This window comes from Martes martes (assembly GCF_963455335.1).
Source record: "Martes martes genome assembly, chromosome: 1".
NCBI lineage: Eukaryota > Metazoa > Chordata > Mammalia > Carnivora > Mustelidae > Martes > Martes martes.
Window position 1 is genome coordinate 216,863,193 of NC_137888.1, and position 13,878 is coordinate 216,877,070.

Consider the following 13,878-nt stretch of genomic DNA (forward strand, 5'->3'; position numbering starts at 1 on the left):
CCTGTGGAGGGCACCCAGGGTCGGGGAGACCAGCGCACTCCTCTCCCGGACCCATGTGAGGCCAAGGCCCGGCTGGAAGAGACAGGTCCCCATCCCAAGAGGCCATTGTCTACTGTCACTCTGTCACCAGCACAGCAGGCCAGCTGCTTTCAGACTAGCTGTGCCAGGCCTGTGGTGTCTTGGTGGGGACGCTGGTCGCCTCCCGTGTGCTCGAGACACAAACCCCCCCCCGGGGATCCTCATGGGGGTGCTCTGAGACCAGATCCTCTGATCACTGGTGTCCACAGCTACGGCCCCTGCTTTGGTTTTCTTCCCAGGGTTGTCCCGGGGGGATGGAGGAGCCCCAGAGCTGGAGGGCCCCGGAGCCGGGGCCTTCCTGGAAGCCCCGGGAAGCACATGTGGGCCTTGAAGTTCAAAGGCTCCGTCTCCAGCCGGAATGTGGACAAGTGAGGAGCCAGGAGACCCCCGGGAAGCCGCTCAGGGTGCCTGGGGCTTTCCTCCACCTCGTCGTTCCAGTACTCCAGCCCCCTTGCTCTGCTACTGACCTTTACTGGAGATCGTGGAAAAGGGGGTGGGGGGCAGTCTCAGCCACTCTGCAGCCGTGCCATTCCCCCAAAGCAGGGCCAGGGATCCATCCGAAGAACCCTCTTAGCCCCAGGCCATCCCCCACCCCTCCTGGGGCAGGAAGGCTGGAGACGATGTCCCCCTGCCAGGGCCAGATGAGGCCCTGAGGGCGGGCCTGGGTGCCCTGGCTGTGTCCAACAATGAGGCCAGTGTGCCCGGCGTGGCTCTGCGCCCGGACCAGCTTGGCCTGATGCTCGGCTCCAGGTGCCTGGCTTCTCAGTGGGCAGGGCCACAAGGCCCAGGCCCTGCTGACCCTTCCCCTCTCGGCACTGGGAAGACTGGCCCCGAGCGTGGCTCTAACAGCTGTCACCTAACAGGTTAACGCTCCGGGTGAGGAGTTAACAGTCGGTCATTCCTATTATCTCCTGCTGGATCAGCTCTGCCGGTGCTCGGTGGGCGGGCCGCTCGGATTAGCACGGGGCAGCCCTCAGAGCCCACAGTGCCCAGGAACTCAGAGGCCAGGACTTGCCCCTGAACCAGAAGGGGCCCGGGGAAAAGGCTCCCCTCCCACCCTTCACCCCCTCCAGGGAGGCAGGAGCACACAGCAAGCCAATGTGGATGTTTTATTTCCACAAGATAAGCAGGGGGGCGGGGGGGCGCCAAGCCTCGAGCCGGGCCGAGGAACCTTCCTCCGGCGAGGGGTGCACGCCGGGTTCTCGGGTCTGCCCCACCAGCGGGCTGGTTTTCAGGCAGACCGTCATGGGTGCCGGGTGGAAGGCTCCGAGGGGCAGGGCTGTGGGGGGGCGCATACTTGTGGAGCTAGAGGTAGCACGGCAAGTCCTTCTCGATTACCTGTGGGGGCACACGGGGGTCGGGAGTGGCCTCTCCCCTTGGCCCCCACCCCCACCGGGCTCAGCAGAAAGGTACCTACCAGGGGCTCCTCCATGGGGCCGTACCGCTTCACCACGCAGCCGTTCTTGTCAATGAGGAACTGCCCAGAGACACCGTGTCACCGCGGGGCAGCGGCCGGGGTGGGGCGGGGGGGGGGGCTGCTGCTGCTGCCGGGGGTGCTGCTGCCAGGAGCGCTGGGGGCAAGCAAGCAGCCCCCCACCTGCCGCCCTGCTGGGGCCAGGGCACTGAGCTGCAGCTGAGTAGATGGGGGCCCTGGGGACAGGAGCTGGCCCTGGACGCGGTCCTGGCCTCCCACCCCCACCTCCCAGCCTCTTCTTACCTTGGTGAAATTCCATTTGATGGCACTAGGAAAGCAACGGGAAGTCATGAGGAATCCGGTGGCAAATGCGACAGGCCCGCCAGGCACCCCCACCCCCGCCGCGACGCTCCTCTCCCCTCCTCTCCCCTCCCCCAGCCTCCCACTCACTTTCCCAGGATGCCCCGCCCCTTGGGCTGGACTTTCATCCACTTCCACAGCGGGTGAGCGTCGTCCCCGTTCACACAGATCTTGCTGTACATATCGAACTTGACGTTATAGCCGGCAGCGAACTCTTTGATCTCCGCGTTACTCCCTGGCTCCTGTGGCGAGCAGGGCCGTGGGGGTGAGTGAGATGCAGCCCGTGCTCCCGCCGGCCCCCTCCCCCACACCGGGACACGGGGCCAACGCCAGCCACGCACCTGCCTCCCGAACTGGTTGCAAGGGAAGGCCAGGATCCGTAAACCGCACTCAGCGTATCGGGCGTGCAGGTCGACAAGCTGAGTATAGTTTACGTCTGTTTTGCCTCATTGCGAGGCCACGTTGGTGACGATGCACACGAAGCCCCTGGAGGCGAGAGGGGGCAGTCAGGCCAGCTCGGCGCCAGCCTTTCCCCCGCCTCTCCCACGGGGCGCTCAGGGACCCACCGGTACTTGTCCAGGTTAACCGTGCGTCCGTCGATGTCCTTGGCAGAGAACTCGTGCATAGACTGAGCACAGCGCCAGTCGTCTCGGGACGCGCACTGCAAGGCAAGGCAGGCGCATGAGCGGCGTGGAGACCTCGGGGCGCACAGCCCGGAGCCCCCTGCCACCTGGCCCACTCGCCGGCCTGGGGTCCCCGGAGGAAGGGCTCGCAGGCCGATCCGCGCCGAGAAAACCCAGCCCCCGGGGCAAGGGAAAACCGAGGACTCCTCCTCCGCAAGGGCGCACGCCCTTTGAGCAGCAGCGCACACTGGAGAGAAGCGGCTGGGGCCCAGAGAGGACTTGGGCCCGCGCCAGGTGCCCGGCGGCCGGGGTGGGGGACCCGCGCGCACCGGCTCTGGCCACTCCACACTACAGCCGCGACCCCAGGTCTCGAGCTCCGCCTGCCCCGGGCTCTCCGGACAGGGCTCCTCCCGCCCGGGGCGCGCCCTCCTGCGTCCGCCAGCCCCAGCCTTCCGCCGCCGGGGGACTCGGCGCCGCCGTCGCTGCTGCCGCCGCCTGCCCGGCAACCGGCGGCGCTGCCCGCGGCGACCCGGGGACCTGGCGGCCGCGCGGCCCATACCCGGCCGCGCCTGTGCCCAGAGGCCCGCGCCGGGGCACAAAAAGGCCGGTAGCCAAGGCGCCCGTCCGCCCGTCTGTGACGCCACCAAGCGGGCCCCGAGGCCGCGCCGGACGGGGGAGGGGCGGGGCCGCTGCGCGGCGCGTGACCCGCGCCTTCCAGCCCACCGGGCGCCCTCCGCTCGCCGGGCCCCGGCCGGGGACGCCAGCGGCCGAGGGCGCCCAGCCCCACCACCCCTCCCCCCGGCCCGCGGTCTCGACGCCGCCGGCCTCGCGCGCCCCGCAGGCGCCCAACGGGGATCCCGGCCGCCCAAGCCCTGCTCCCGAACGGCCCCCGCCCGAGCCCGCCGCGGCCCCGCGCGTCCGCCCAACGGCCCCTCGGCCCGCCGCCGGCGCCGCGCTCACCATGGTGCTGGCCAGGCCGGACGCGGCCAGGGTCCCGCACAGCAGCGTAGGCTTCAGCAGGCGGCACAGGCGGCTGAGGTTCATCGCGGCGGCGGGGGCGCCGAAGGCAGCGGCTCCTCCCCTCGCCGAGCCCACCAATGGACGCGCGCCGGCGGGCCTCACCTCCCCGCCCTGGGCCACGCCCACCAGGGCTCTCATTGGTCGGACGCGCGGGAAGGGCGGATCCGTGGTGACGAAAGCCAATGGGAGGCCGGGGAGGAGGGGCGGGCGGGGTCGGGGCTGGAGCCGGGTTGCGGCTCCGCGGCCGTGGGCGACTGCGCATGCTCGCCGGCGTGGGGGCGGTGGGGTTCACGCGGGCCGCGCGTCGGTGGGTTTGGGACGGTTATCCGGGCGGCGGACCGCAGCGCCGCGGGATGCCTGACAGCTGGAGATATTACTGGAAACCCGTGGTCGGGGGGCTCGGGCTCCCAGAAAAACCGCCCCAGCTCTTTGGACACTGGAGGTTTTCTTTAAAAAGTTAATAAAGTCACGCGGGGTCGGACTCCGGGGTCGCCGCGGGGGCGCCTCGCTCGGCCCGTGGCCCCGAGAAGGCCGGCGGCCGCCCAGCGGCGAGCGCCCGCCGTTAGAAGGGCACGTGAGCCGGGGGACACTCGCCAGGTGACCGTTAGCGGGCCCGGCGGCCGCGAGGACGCGCAGGTGTGCGCGGACAGGGCACGCGCGCGCGCGCGGACACACGCCGGAGGGAGGTGTCTGCGCCCCACGGTGCACGGCCGTCGGCGCACAGAGCGGCGGGGCTCGACCTCTGCGCCTCTGAGTTGTTTTCTCCCCAGGTTCTGGCGTCTGGCCAGGGCGGTGCCATAAACAGACCCGCCCGCTCTTGGGAACCGAGTCAAGGAATTCCTCAGCGGGCCCTCCTGCCCCACGCCCCGCCGAGAGTGGACTTTGACCCGTGGCTGCAGAGGCCGCTCTCTGGGTTTGGCTCACTTGAAGCCAGTGACACCCCTTTCTCCGCCTCCCAACCGGGCCTGCGCAAGTGCTGGCCAAGTTTGGGGGTGAAGGCAGCGGAATGGGGAAATCCATTCCAGGGTCCGCTTCCCCATTCCTTGTCTTGCACAACCCTCCCGCCAGGGCTTCCTACTACCCCCCCCCCCACCAGACGCCCACTTGTCAGCGTCACCTCTTGGAGGGGAGCCCCCATTGTCTCTGCTGGGCAGCCTCAGTTCTCAAACAGCGCCTGGTCCCCTCTACTTCTGCCTCCCTGGAGCGATGGGATGGGTGGCATGGCAGCACTGGTCTGCATCATCCGACCGGTGCTCAGGCCTTGCCAGGTTCTCTGGGGTCCCGGACCCACCTGCTCTCATGAGCCCTTTCTCCTCTCTCTCCCTAATGTCCACAGCCCCACTGCTTTCTCCGGCTGCCGCCCATACCTGGGCCCTCTTGGGGGACCATCCAGGCCAGCCCTCCTAGGGCCCAGCCTCCCCTGGGGATCCAGGGAACCTAGACAGGTGCCCCATCTCCCATCTTAAAATCTGTTCCCAGCCCTCCTTTCCACCTTCAGCCCCCTCTCTCCTTGGCATCTATGTCCACATCTCCAACTCCTTTCCTCCCATAAATCCCCCCCTGCCCCAGGGTCACCAATCATGTCTGCTTGGGGAACCCCCACCTGATCTGCAGGTCTGCTCAGACGCGCTGTTTGGTGGTCCTGTTGACCCCCCACATCCTCCAGACAGCTTCTCCACCCCGCCGGAGGGCACCCGGCGACCTGTTGCTGCTCTTTATTCTACTTAGGAGCATTCACGTAACACTGCTGGCAGCTGGTGCCACAGTCATTAGCCAGGTCCCCTGGGAAGTGGGTGCTGCTCTGGTCCCTGTCCCACAAGGCGGGGGGGAAGGGAGGCATTTAGGCAGAAAAAAGGTTAAGTAATGTGCCTTGGTTCCCATGGCCACCATTGGCCGCTGCTTCGGGGTCCATGTCCTCCCCTCCTCTTGGCTTCTGAATCTTGGCAAGGTTTCGGATCTGTTCGGTAACCTCATTCAGACTCCAATCTCCAACGACTCCCACATGTCTTTCTCCCTTTGGACCTTGCCCCGGATTCCAGACTCATCCCACTGTCTCCTCCACATTTCTCCTTGGGTTGACAGGAAACTCTTTCTCCCTCTCTTTTTTTTTTTTTTAAGATTTTATTTATTTGGGGGTGCCTGGGTGGCTCAGTGGGTTGGGGCCTCTGCCTTCAGCTCGGGTCGTGATCCCAGGGTCCTGGGATCGGGCCCCACATCGGGCTCTCTGCTCAGCCGGGAGCCTGCTTCCTCCCCTCTCTCTCTCTGCCTGCCTCTCTGCCTACTTGTGATCTATGTCTGTCAAATAAAGAAATTTTAAAAAAATCTTAAAAAAAAAGATTTTATTTATTTGACAGAGAGAGTGAGATCACAAGCAGGGGGAGAGGCAGAGGAAGAAGGAGGCTCCCCACTGAGCAGGGAACCTGATGCAGGACTCAATCCCAGCCCCTGGGATCATGACCTGAGCCGAAGACAGACACTTAACCATCTGAGCCACCCAGATGCCCTTTTTCCAGTTTTAATTTTATTTAATTTTTTGACAGAGATCACAAGTAGGCAGAGAGGCAGGCAGAGAAAGAGAGGAAGGGAAGCTGACTCCCTGCCGAGCAGAGAGCCCGATGCGGGGCTCCATCCCAGGACCCCGGGATCACGACCTGAGCCGAAGGCAGAGGCTTTAACCCACGGAGCCCCCCAGGCGCCCTCCAGTTTTAATTTTATTTTTCACGTACTCTCTCTACCCAGTGTGGGGCTGGGACAGATGCTCCGTCGACTGAGCCGGTCAGGCGCTCCTGGAGCCCCATTCTTTTCTTTTTTAAAAAATCACGTATTAGGGGGCGCCTGGGTGGCTCCGTGGGTAAAGCCGCTGCCTTCGGCTCGGGTCATGATCTCAGGGTCCTGGGATCCAGTCCCGCATCAGGCTCTCTGCTCGGCAGGGAGCCTGCTTCCCTCTCTCTCTCTCTGCCTGCCTCTGTCTACTGTGATCTCTCTCTGTCAAATAAATACATAAATAAATCTTTAAAAAAAAATCATGTATTAGAGAGAGTGCATGAATGCGTGGGGGGAGGGGCAGAGAGAGAGGGAAAGAGAAAATCCCAAGTAGACTCCCCGCTGAGCCAGGAGCCCACCTCGGGGTTCAGTCCCATGATCCCGAGACCATGACTCTGGCCTAAATCAAGAGGTAGAAACCCAACCAACTGAGCCACCCAGGCCCCCTCCGGAGCCCCTTATCTGCCGTCTACACCTGTTTCTCCTTGGTCTGTCTGTCCTGATCCCAGCAGCTCTGATCCTCCTCCCTCTCCATCTGTCTCTTCTCCACATCCTGTCCATCTGCAGATCCCGTGTGGTCCACCTTCTGAACACCAGGAAGCTGCCCACTGCTCACCCCTACCCCAGTTGGAGCCCCCATCTGTGGCCAAGTGGCCCTCCCCTTTCCCCTCCCCGGTCTCTCTGGTGAAATGTTGACAGTGGCTGAAAAAGAAAACCCAAGCTTTTCAACCCTACCAACAAGGCCTCCCAGGGTTTGCCCCACTACACCCTCTAACCTCCTTTCTTCCCCCTCCCCCCACTGGGCCTCCTCACTGCCAACACACCAGGCAAAGTGCAGCGTCAGGGCCTTTGCACACACTACCCTCTGGCCGATACACCTTTCTTCAGACATTCGCACAGCCTCCTCCCTCTCCTTTGGCCTTTTGCTGGAATCTCTCCTGCTGCTTGCCCTCCCTGCCTTCCTGGCTGGAGACTGGGAATCTCCCATCTGGCTTAACTCCCGTCTTCCGTTGTACTGTCATGTTCTGACGTTATTGTTGTGCTCACGTTTCTGTTGGGTCTCCCTGAAATGCAAGGCGGGCTTGGTCTGTTCAGTTCACCGTCTCTGGGAATGCATCGCTGAATGAGAGGTTCCTGACGGCCTCCGGTGGGGCGAGCGCTGAGCGGGGAGAAAGGCGGATGCGCATTTGGCCATCAGCGTTGGGGCTGTGGGATATGCAGGCAGAGGTCTGCTGGGTTTCAGGGGATAGGACGGGGAGGAGACGGAGGTGGGAGCACTTCCTGAGCCCGAGGGCTGTGCCAGGCTCCGTCCCTTTAGATTCTGAGCCAACCCTCTGAAACGGGGACACTTTGTTTCCACTATACAGAAGGGGAAACTGAGGCTCAGGGGCATTAAGTTGGACGTGGCCCACAGCAGTTAGATGCAGATTTATGGAGGGCCTGCGAGGTCGCCCGGCCGTCTCTGGGAGGGAGGTGGGCATCCCGCCCGGGCCTCAGTTTCCCCGCCCGCACCTCGCCTCGCCTCGCCTCCGCCTCTCCCGAGTCTAAATTCCGCCCCTAGACGGGCGCTGAGCGGAAACCACAACTCCCGAGAGGCCCCGCGGCCCAGGCCCCGCGAGAACTGCGGAGGCGCGATTGGGCCCTTCCGTTCGCTCGGCGCTCGCGGAAGGCCCGGGCTGCCCTCAGGGCTGCCGTTCCCGAAGGTCTCTGGAGTCAGGCGTTCGCCGTCGACAGCCCGGCGTGGGGCGGGGCGGGGCTCGGCGCAGGCGCAGTCCGTGCGGGTCCTGCCGTGGGCGCAGGCGCAGGGGCGTTGACTGAGAGCGGCGGCCGCCATGGACGACGAGGAGGAGACGTACCGGCTGTGGAAGATCCGCAAGACCATCATGCAGGTGCGCCCGCGTGGCTAACGCGCTGAGGGCGGGCCGGGCACGCGGCGGCTCGGCGGGGCGGCCGGAGCGGAGGGGTCGGGGTGGGGGGCCCCGCGGGCCTGCGACCGGCCCCGGGGAGGGGCTCGGGCGGGCGGGAGATTGGGGGCGGCCGACCCGTTCTTCCGCTCGGCGGTGCTCCCGGGGGGGCTTTGGCGCTCCTGCGCGTGCCTGACGCGGAGCCTCGGGGCCGGGGCCGTGGGAGGCGCCCTGCGGGTCAGCCGGCCCGACCTGCCGTCGGGGGAGGGCTGCTTCTCGGCCTGGGCCGCCCGCTCCGAGGGACTCGCGCTAAGCAGGACACCCGCCGCGCGCCACGCGGTCCGGCCGCCCGTGGGAGGGGGCTCCGAAGCCCTGCGGGGCGAAGCCCGGGCCGCCGCCCGCCGCGGCTCCTTTCCGCTCTGCGCCGCGGCTCTGGAAGGGGCGCCGGGACAGCTGTGCCTGCGGCTGAGCGCGCCCTGGGGGCCCTGCGCCCAGAATCAGGCCAGGGGTCTCCTGGGGGAAGGGGGGTGGGCGCGGGGCAGACCGGCCGGTTTGGCCCCGCGTTTCTCCGTCTGGGTCCTCTTGGGTCAGCCCGCCCACAGCCCTGACTTCTGAGCACTGCCCGGCCTGTGTCCGGGTTCCCAGCCAGAGTCCATCCTGGCCTGCCCCGCAGTGCCCCTCCGACCCCGCTGCCTCTGTGTGCCCCAGCACCCCCCCCCCCAGCTCTGACCCTGCTTCTCGGTCCCAGCCTGTCCCCGAGGTTCAGTATGAGATGACGGAACGTGCATGGCGGTTGGCTCTGTGCAGGAGCTCTCTTGGGGTGCGTCTTGGTCTTTGTCCCCACTTCTCCTTTCCTCTTTGATCTCTGCCTGCACCTGTCACACCAGGGCCCCAAAACCCGTGTCATTCCTGCAGCGGCCTCCTTCTACCCGTGCTCTTCCGCTGCCCCTCCTCCTCCCTGAGCTCATTGGCTAGTTCTTTGTGCAGCTGTGCCATGACCGTGGCTACCTGGTGACCCAGGATGAGCTGGACCAGACCCTGGAAGAGTTCAAGGCCCAGTTTGGGGACAAGCCGAGTGAGGGCCGGCCACGGCGCACAGACCTCACGGTGCTGGTGGCCCACAACGACGACCCCACTGACCAGATGTTCGTGTTCTTCCCAGGTGAGGCCCTTGCTGGTCCTGGGTGGCTGTGCGTCTTCTCGGGGTCACAGCTCTAGTAGAGCCTTCTTCTCAAGGGCCAGTTCGTGGCAGCTACCTGCCGGGTGACCTCGTGTCTACACTGACCCTTTTCTGTGCCAGTCGGAAGGAAGCTCCCCCTCCCCGCTGTGGACGACACCATTGAGTTCTGACTTGTTTGAGCACTTTGTCAGTTCCCTGCCGTTTCTTTCTTGATGGTTTTCTCTGTCCAGCAGGATTATCGCAGGCCTCTCCCGTGGGCCCCCAAACTCACCTGTATCCTCTGACCCCACCCGACAGCCCGCCTGCCACTCTCTGTGCTTCCCGTTCCCCGCAGCTCCTTCCCGTGCTGCTGCAGGGTTCTGCCCTCACCGCACCCTTTTCTGCTTGGTCTGTCTGCTCAGTGTCCCTCTGTCGTCCTTGGAGACCGAGTTCAGAAGCCTCCCCTTCCAGGAGCCCCTCTAAGCCCCAGGTCGAACGAAGAGCCCACCATGGGCTGTCCCAGGACCCCTGTGCTCCTCTGTCGTGGCCCCTGCTGCGGCGAGGCAGCCCGACTCTAAAGCCCGCAGAGGCTGGGAGGCCGTGTTGTGTAGGGAGCACCCTGGGGGCCTGGCCCCCACCTGGCATCAAGGGGGTAGAAAACGTTTGCAGGGTGGACCCAGCTGGTGCTTTTACAAAAGGGACCCTCATGTGTGAGGCGTATTTCCTGGAAGCCTTGGTGCCTAATCACGTGCCTCCCCGTGGAGCTGTCTCAGCCTCCTCACAATCGGCCTGGTGGCAGGGCCCTCCCTGGAGTTGGACGGGGTGGACGTCGTGTTCAGATGGGCCCCAGGCCGGGACTGGGTTCCCTGCTGTGCTAGTCCACCTGCACTGTCATAACAGAGCTCCTTGGATCGGCGGCTTTGATGTCGCACTCATCGCCGTCCCCGCTGGAGGCGGGACGTCCAAGGCCAGGGTGTCCACAGGGCTGGGTCCTCCTGAGTGCTTTCTCCCTGGCACATAGGACTTCGTCTCTGTGTCCTCGTGGGGTCGTCCCTCTGCATCCCTGTGTCCTCACATCATCTTAGAAGGCCGCTGGTCTTGTTCAGTTAAGCCCTACTCTAATGACCTCGTTCACATAAAACCGTCTCTTTAAAGGCTTTGTTCCCAAGTACAGTGGGATTTGGGGGGGCACAACTCAGCCCCCGACGCTTCCCGTCAGGTGAGTGAGGGTCCAAGGCAATGGGCTACACGGGAAGGCCTGGCTGGGAGCCTCACGCACGTGGCAGCCAGTAGCTGACCTGCTCGGCTCAGAGGGACCAGTGGGTCTGGTCACGCAGGGATGGGACTGTCATCCCGCAGGTCAGCTGACTACACGTCCCCTCTGAACACACAGCCACCGTGCTGCCTCGACCGGGCGAACTGCTTTATGTGGGGGTTTCGCAGACCTTGGAACCACTGCGGCACTGGACCAAGTGGATTTCTGGTTCCCAGTCCCAGAGAGTCCCTAGTCCTTTAGGTGGGGACATGCGGGGTACCTTTTAGCTCCCCAGGAGATGTGGAGGCAAACCAGCACCCCAGTTCCCGTTGGGCTCGTGGGGACACTGAGGCCCCCAGGGGGAGGAGCCTGTTCCTGAGCTGCACTGGGACGCCTTGGCGAGGCAGAGCCAGGACGCAGGCCCCCCCGGGAAGAGGTGTCCTTGCAGTGCAGGCTGCCGCGTGTTCTGTCCCCAGAGGAGCCTAAGGTGGGAATCAAAACCATCAAGGTGTACTGCCAGCGGATGCAGGAGGAGAACATCACGCGGGCCCTCATCGTGGTGCAGCAGGGCATGACCCCATCCGCCAAGCAGGTGGGTGTGCGCCTGGTCCCGCCTCCCCCAGGGCCGAGCCCGTGCGCCTCACGTCCCCCTCCCAGGGCCCTGCGGACAGGCGGCCCCGTGTCCTCATGGGGCCTCGGGAGCTTGGGCTCTGAGAACGAGCAGCTGTCCCATGCGGGCCTCCCAGAGCAGCCCCCGCATTGTCCCGGCCAGTGCCCGCTGAGGAGAGAAGCTGGAGTGGGGAGGCCGCCCGTGTAGGGGCCCGCGTCCCTGCGTGGGGGCTGGACAGGTCTGAGTGGGTGCTGGTGTGGGATGGCGGGCCGGCGGGCAGTCTCGTCCCTGTGCGGAGTCCCTGCAGTCCTATCAGCGCAGGGACGGCCGTGGGAGCATTTTGTTGGATGTCACTGTGAAGCCAGGCTGAGGCCCAGGAAACATGTCGGGGTGGGTGGGCTCTTCCTCCTGGAGAAACCCCGCTGCCGGGTGGGATTTCCCGATTCGCGATGTGGGGCGCTTTTCGGAGGTGTGCAAGTAAAGCCCCTCTGGCCGCCTGCCCGCCGTCAGCCTCTGGGGAAGAAATGGGGTGGTGTCGTCTCTTCCTCGGCTACGTGTGAGGCTCCGCGTGTCTCGCAGTCTCTGGTGGACATGGCCCCAAAGTACGTCCTGGAGCAGTTTCTGCAGCAGGAGCTGCTCATCAACATCACGGAGCATGAGGTAGGGGCCGAGGCGGGGCCGCCAGAGCACGGGAGGGTGATGGGGCTGCGTCCCGGCGAAGGTCTGCCGGAGCGAGTAGAGCAGGGTCTCTGGGTGCGGCCCTAGGCGGGAAGCACACCTGGGAACCGGCCAGGAGTCAGGAAGCTGGGGGGCTGGAATCTGCTGCCCCAAGGGTCCCCAGATGGTGCCCCCGGCGCGTCTGCCTGAGCCGCAGGCTCTAGTCCCCCATCCGCGTGTGGAGTCGGGAGCTGGGGGGATAGCAGCCGGGACCTCCGGGACGTCCCCGAGCGCCCCGGGTGGATGTTCGCGGCGAGGAAACAGCCCGTGGCCCGCGTTGCTGCCCTGTCTTGTGCAGAGGCACAGTGGGGTCTCAGCCACACGGAGACTGTTTCTCTCGGCAGTTGGTCCCAGAGCATGTCGTCATGACCAAGGAGGAGGTGACAGAGCTCCTGGCCCGGTAGTATCCTTTCGGCCCCTATCTGGGCCCTTCTCCCCTCCCGCCCGCACGCCCACCCCCACCCCCACCCCACCCCAGGCAGCGGAGCCCGGCTTTTTCCCTGACCGGAGCTTCTCAGTAAACTCCGGGAGAACCAGCTGCCCAGGATCCAGGCCGGAGACCCGGTGGCCCGCTACTTCGGGATAAAGCGAGGGCAGGTGAGCAGTGCTACGCTCGGCCCCTCTAGACGGAGCCAGCGCATCCAGCCACACCGGCTCCCCGCCAGCCCGGGGTCCCCTGTGCGGCCCCCCGCAGCCCCACCTTCCCGCCTTCCATGTGCACAGGTGGTGAAGGTGATCCGGCCCAGCGAGACCGCCGGCAGGTACATCACCTACCGGCTGGTGCAGTAGCCACCCCGAGAGCCGGTGAGACGCACCGTGTGGCCGCGGGGCCTGCCTGTCCAGGAGTGAGCCCCGTCTTTCCTTTCCCCTTACCCCACAGTCGTCTCTGTCACCTCCCTGTGTGTGGGGGAGGGGCGTGGAGGCAGCCCCACTTCTTGCCCGGCCGGGCTCGCCTCGCACAGCAGGCCTAACACGTGGTCGTCTGCCCGTCTCCCGCCCTGCGGCCTGGAGACAGATGGGACTGTGCCCGCCCCCGCCACGAGGAACCTCACCGCTGCTTCTCCGGACCCTGGGGTGACCCTGCCTGGGTGCCGAGTCCCACCCTGGACTCCGCGTGAGCGAGCCTCCAGAGGGGACAGGACGCCACAGGGAGGCCCACGGCAGCCAGTGACCCGCAGCCGTCCTGGCTCAAGTGTCAGGGTGGCCCTGGCTGTCTGTCCGGGGGGTGGCGGGGAGTCCACTGCTCTTCGATGCTGGGTGTTTGTAAGAGTGGAAAGTATTTGAGTAAATAAATCGGCCCGTCTGGAGGAGCAGGGCAGAGTGGCGGAGTGACAGGTTTGCTAGGAGCGGCCTTGCTCGAAGCCCTGGACCCTGGGCTCGTCCCCGTGTGCCTCGGGGCCTGCTGCCCCTCCCCCCATGGGGGCTGCGTCCAGGCGCGTCCCTGTCCAGAGTCTGCAGTGGGGGCGGGCAGCGGGGGGACTTGCTCTCCGCGTCGTTCCGGTGTGTTCTCGCGTGGAAGCGTGTGGTCAGGTAACTGGTGTCCGCGCTAGCGACTCGACGCGGGAGGCCTTCCTGGTCCGGCTGGAGGGTTGGCCGTTCTTGGGTTACTGCCAGCTTTATCGAGCTCTGGTTCACGTGTCGCAGCGGACGTGTTGCAGGATGCCCCTTGGTGGCTTTCAGGTACCATCGGTTTTAGAATTTGTCGCCCCGAAGCAGCCCCGTCCCCATCAGCTGCCAGTCCCCGTCCCCCATCCCCCGTCCCCCGTCCCCCACCCCCCACAAGCACCTTTCTGTGCGTGGAGGAGCCTAGTCTGGGTGTGTCACACACGTGGACTCACCCCGCGTGCCCTTCTGTGTCTGGCTCCCTCCATGAGTGTCTGGGCTCGGGGTCTGTCCCCGGGGCCGCAGGTGGGAGCGCCTCGCTCCTGCTCGGGGCCAGGGACGTTGCCATGCGTGGGGGACACGTGTCGTCTGT

General features: G+C 65.5%; 2 protein-coding genes across 4 annotated transcripts; one reads left to right on the forward strand and one right to left on the reverse strand.

The window, feature by feature from the left end:
- Positions 1 to 1,172: 1,172 nt before the first annotated feature.
- Positions 1,173 to 3,583, reverse strand: GPX4 (glutathione peroxidase 4). The gene is made up of 7 exons (XM_080820496.1): positions 3,436 to 3,583; positions 2,419 to 2,513; positions 2,194 to 2,338; positions 1,943 to 2,094; positions 1,796 to 1,820; positions 1,496 to 1,555; positions 1,173 to 1,416 (listed from the first exon to the last, which is right to left on the reverse strand). The coding sequence occupies exons 1-7, from the start codon at positions 3,517 to 3,519 to the stop codon at positions 1,384 to 1,386; spliced, it is 594 nt and encodes a 197-aa protein (XP_080676622.1). The 5' UTR covers positions 3,520 to 3,583; the 3' UTR covers positions 1,173 to 1,383.
- Positions 3,584 to 7,916: 4,333 nt separating this feature from the next.
- POLR2E (RNA polymerase II, I and III subunit E) lies at positions 7,917 to 13,226 on the forward strand. 3 transcript variants are annotated; one of them, XR_013966493.1, is made up of 8 exons: positions 8,034 to 8,147; positions 9,150 to 9,324; positions 11,053 to 11,168; positions 11,766 to 11,846; positions 12,248 to 12,306; positions 12,422 to 12,500; positions 12,627 to 12,748; positions 12,919 to 13,226. XR_013966493.1 is itself a non-coding variant. In XM_080797858.1 (8 exons), exons 1-7 carry the CDS (start codon positions 8,091 to 8,093, stop codon positions 12,690 to 12,692), a joined length of 633 nt encoding a protein of 210 aa, XP_080653984.1. In that variant the 5' UTR covers positions 8,034 to 8,090; the 3' UTR covers positions 12,693 to 12,707; positions 12,919 to 13,226. The 3 variants fall into 3 exon arrangements, 2 of the variants coding, with proteins under 2 accessions (XP_080653983.1, XP_080653984.1); XM_080797858.1 differs by having other exon boundaries at positions 12,627 to 12,707; XM_080797857.1 differs by having other exon boundaries at positions 7,917 to 8,147; positions 12,627 to 13,226.
- The last annotated feature ends 652 nt before the right edge of the window (positions 13,227 to 13,878 follow it).

Excerpts from the sequence above, each read along its gene's own strand:
- POLR2E (XM_080797857.1), top strand. The coding sequence starts at position 8,091 with ATGGACGACGAGGAGGAGACGTACCGGCTGTGGAAGATCCGCAAGACC. Across the intron at positions 11,847-12,247 it reads TCAACATCACGGAGCATGAG|TTGGTCCCAGAGCATGTCGT; the intron begins GTAGGGGCCGAG and ends TTCTCTCGGCAG. Across the intron at positions 12,307-12,421 it reads ACAGAGCTCCTGGCCCGGTA|TAAACTCCGGGAGAACCAGC; the intron begins GTATCCTTTCGG and ends GGAGCTTCTCAG.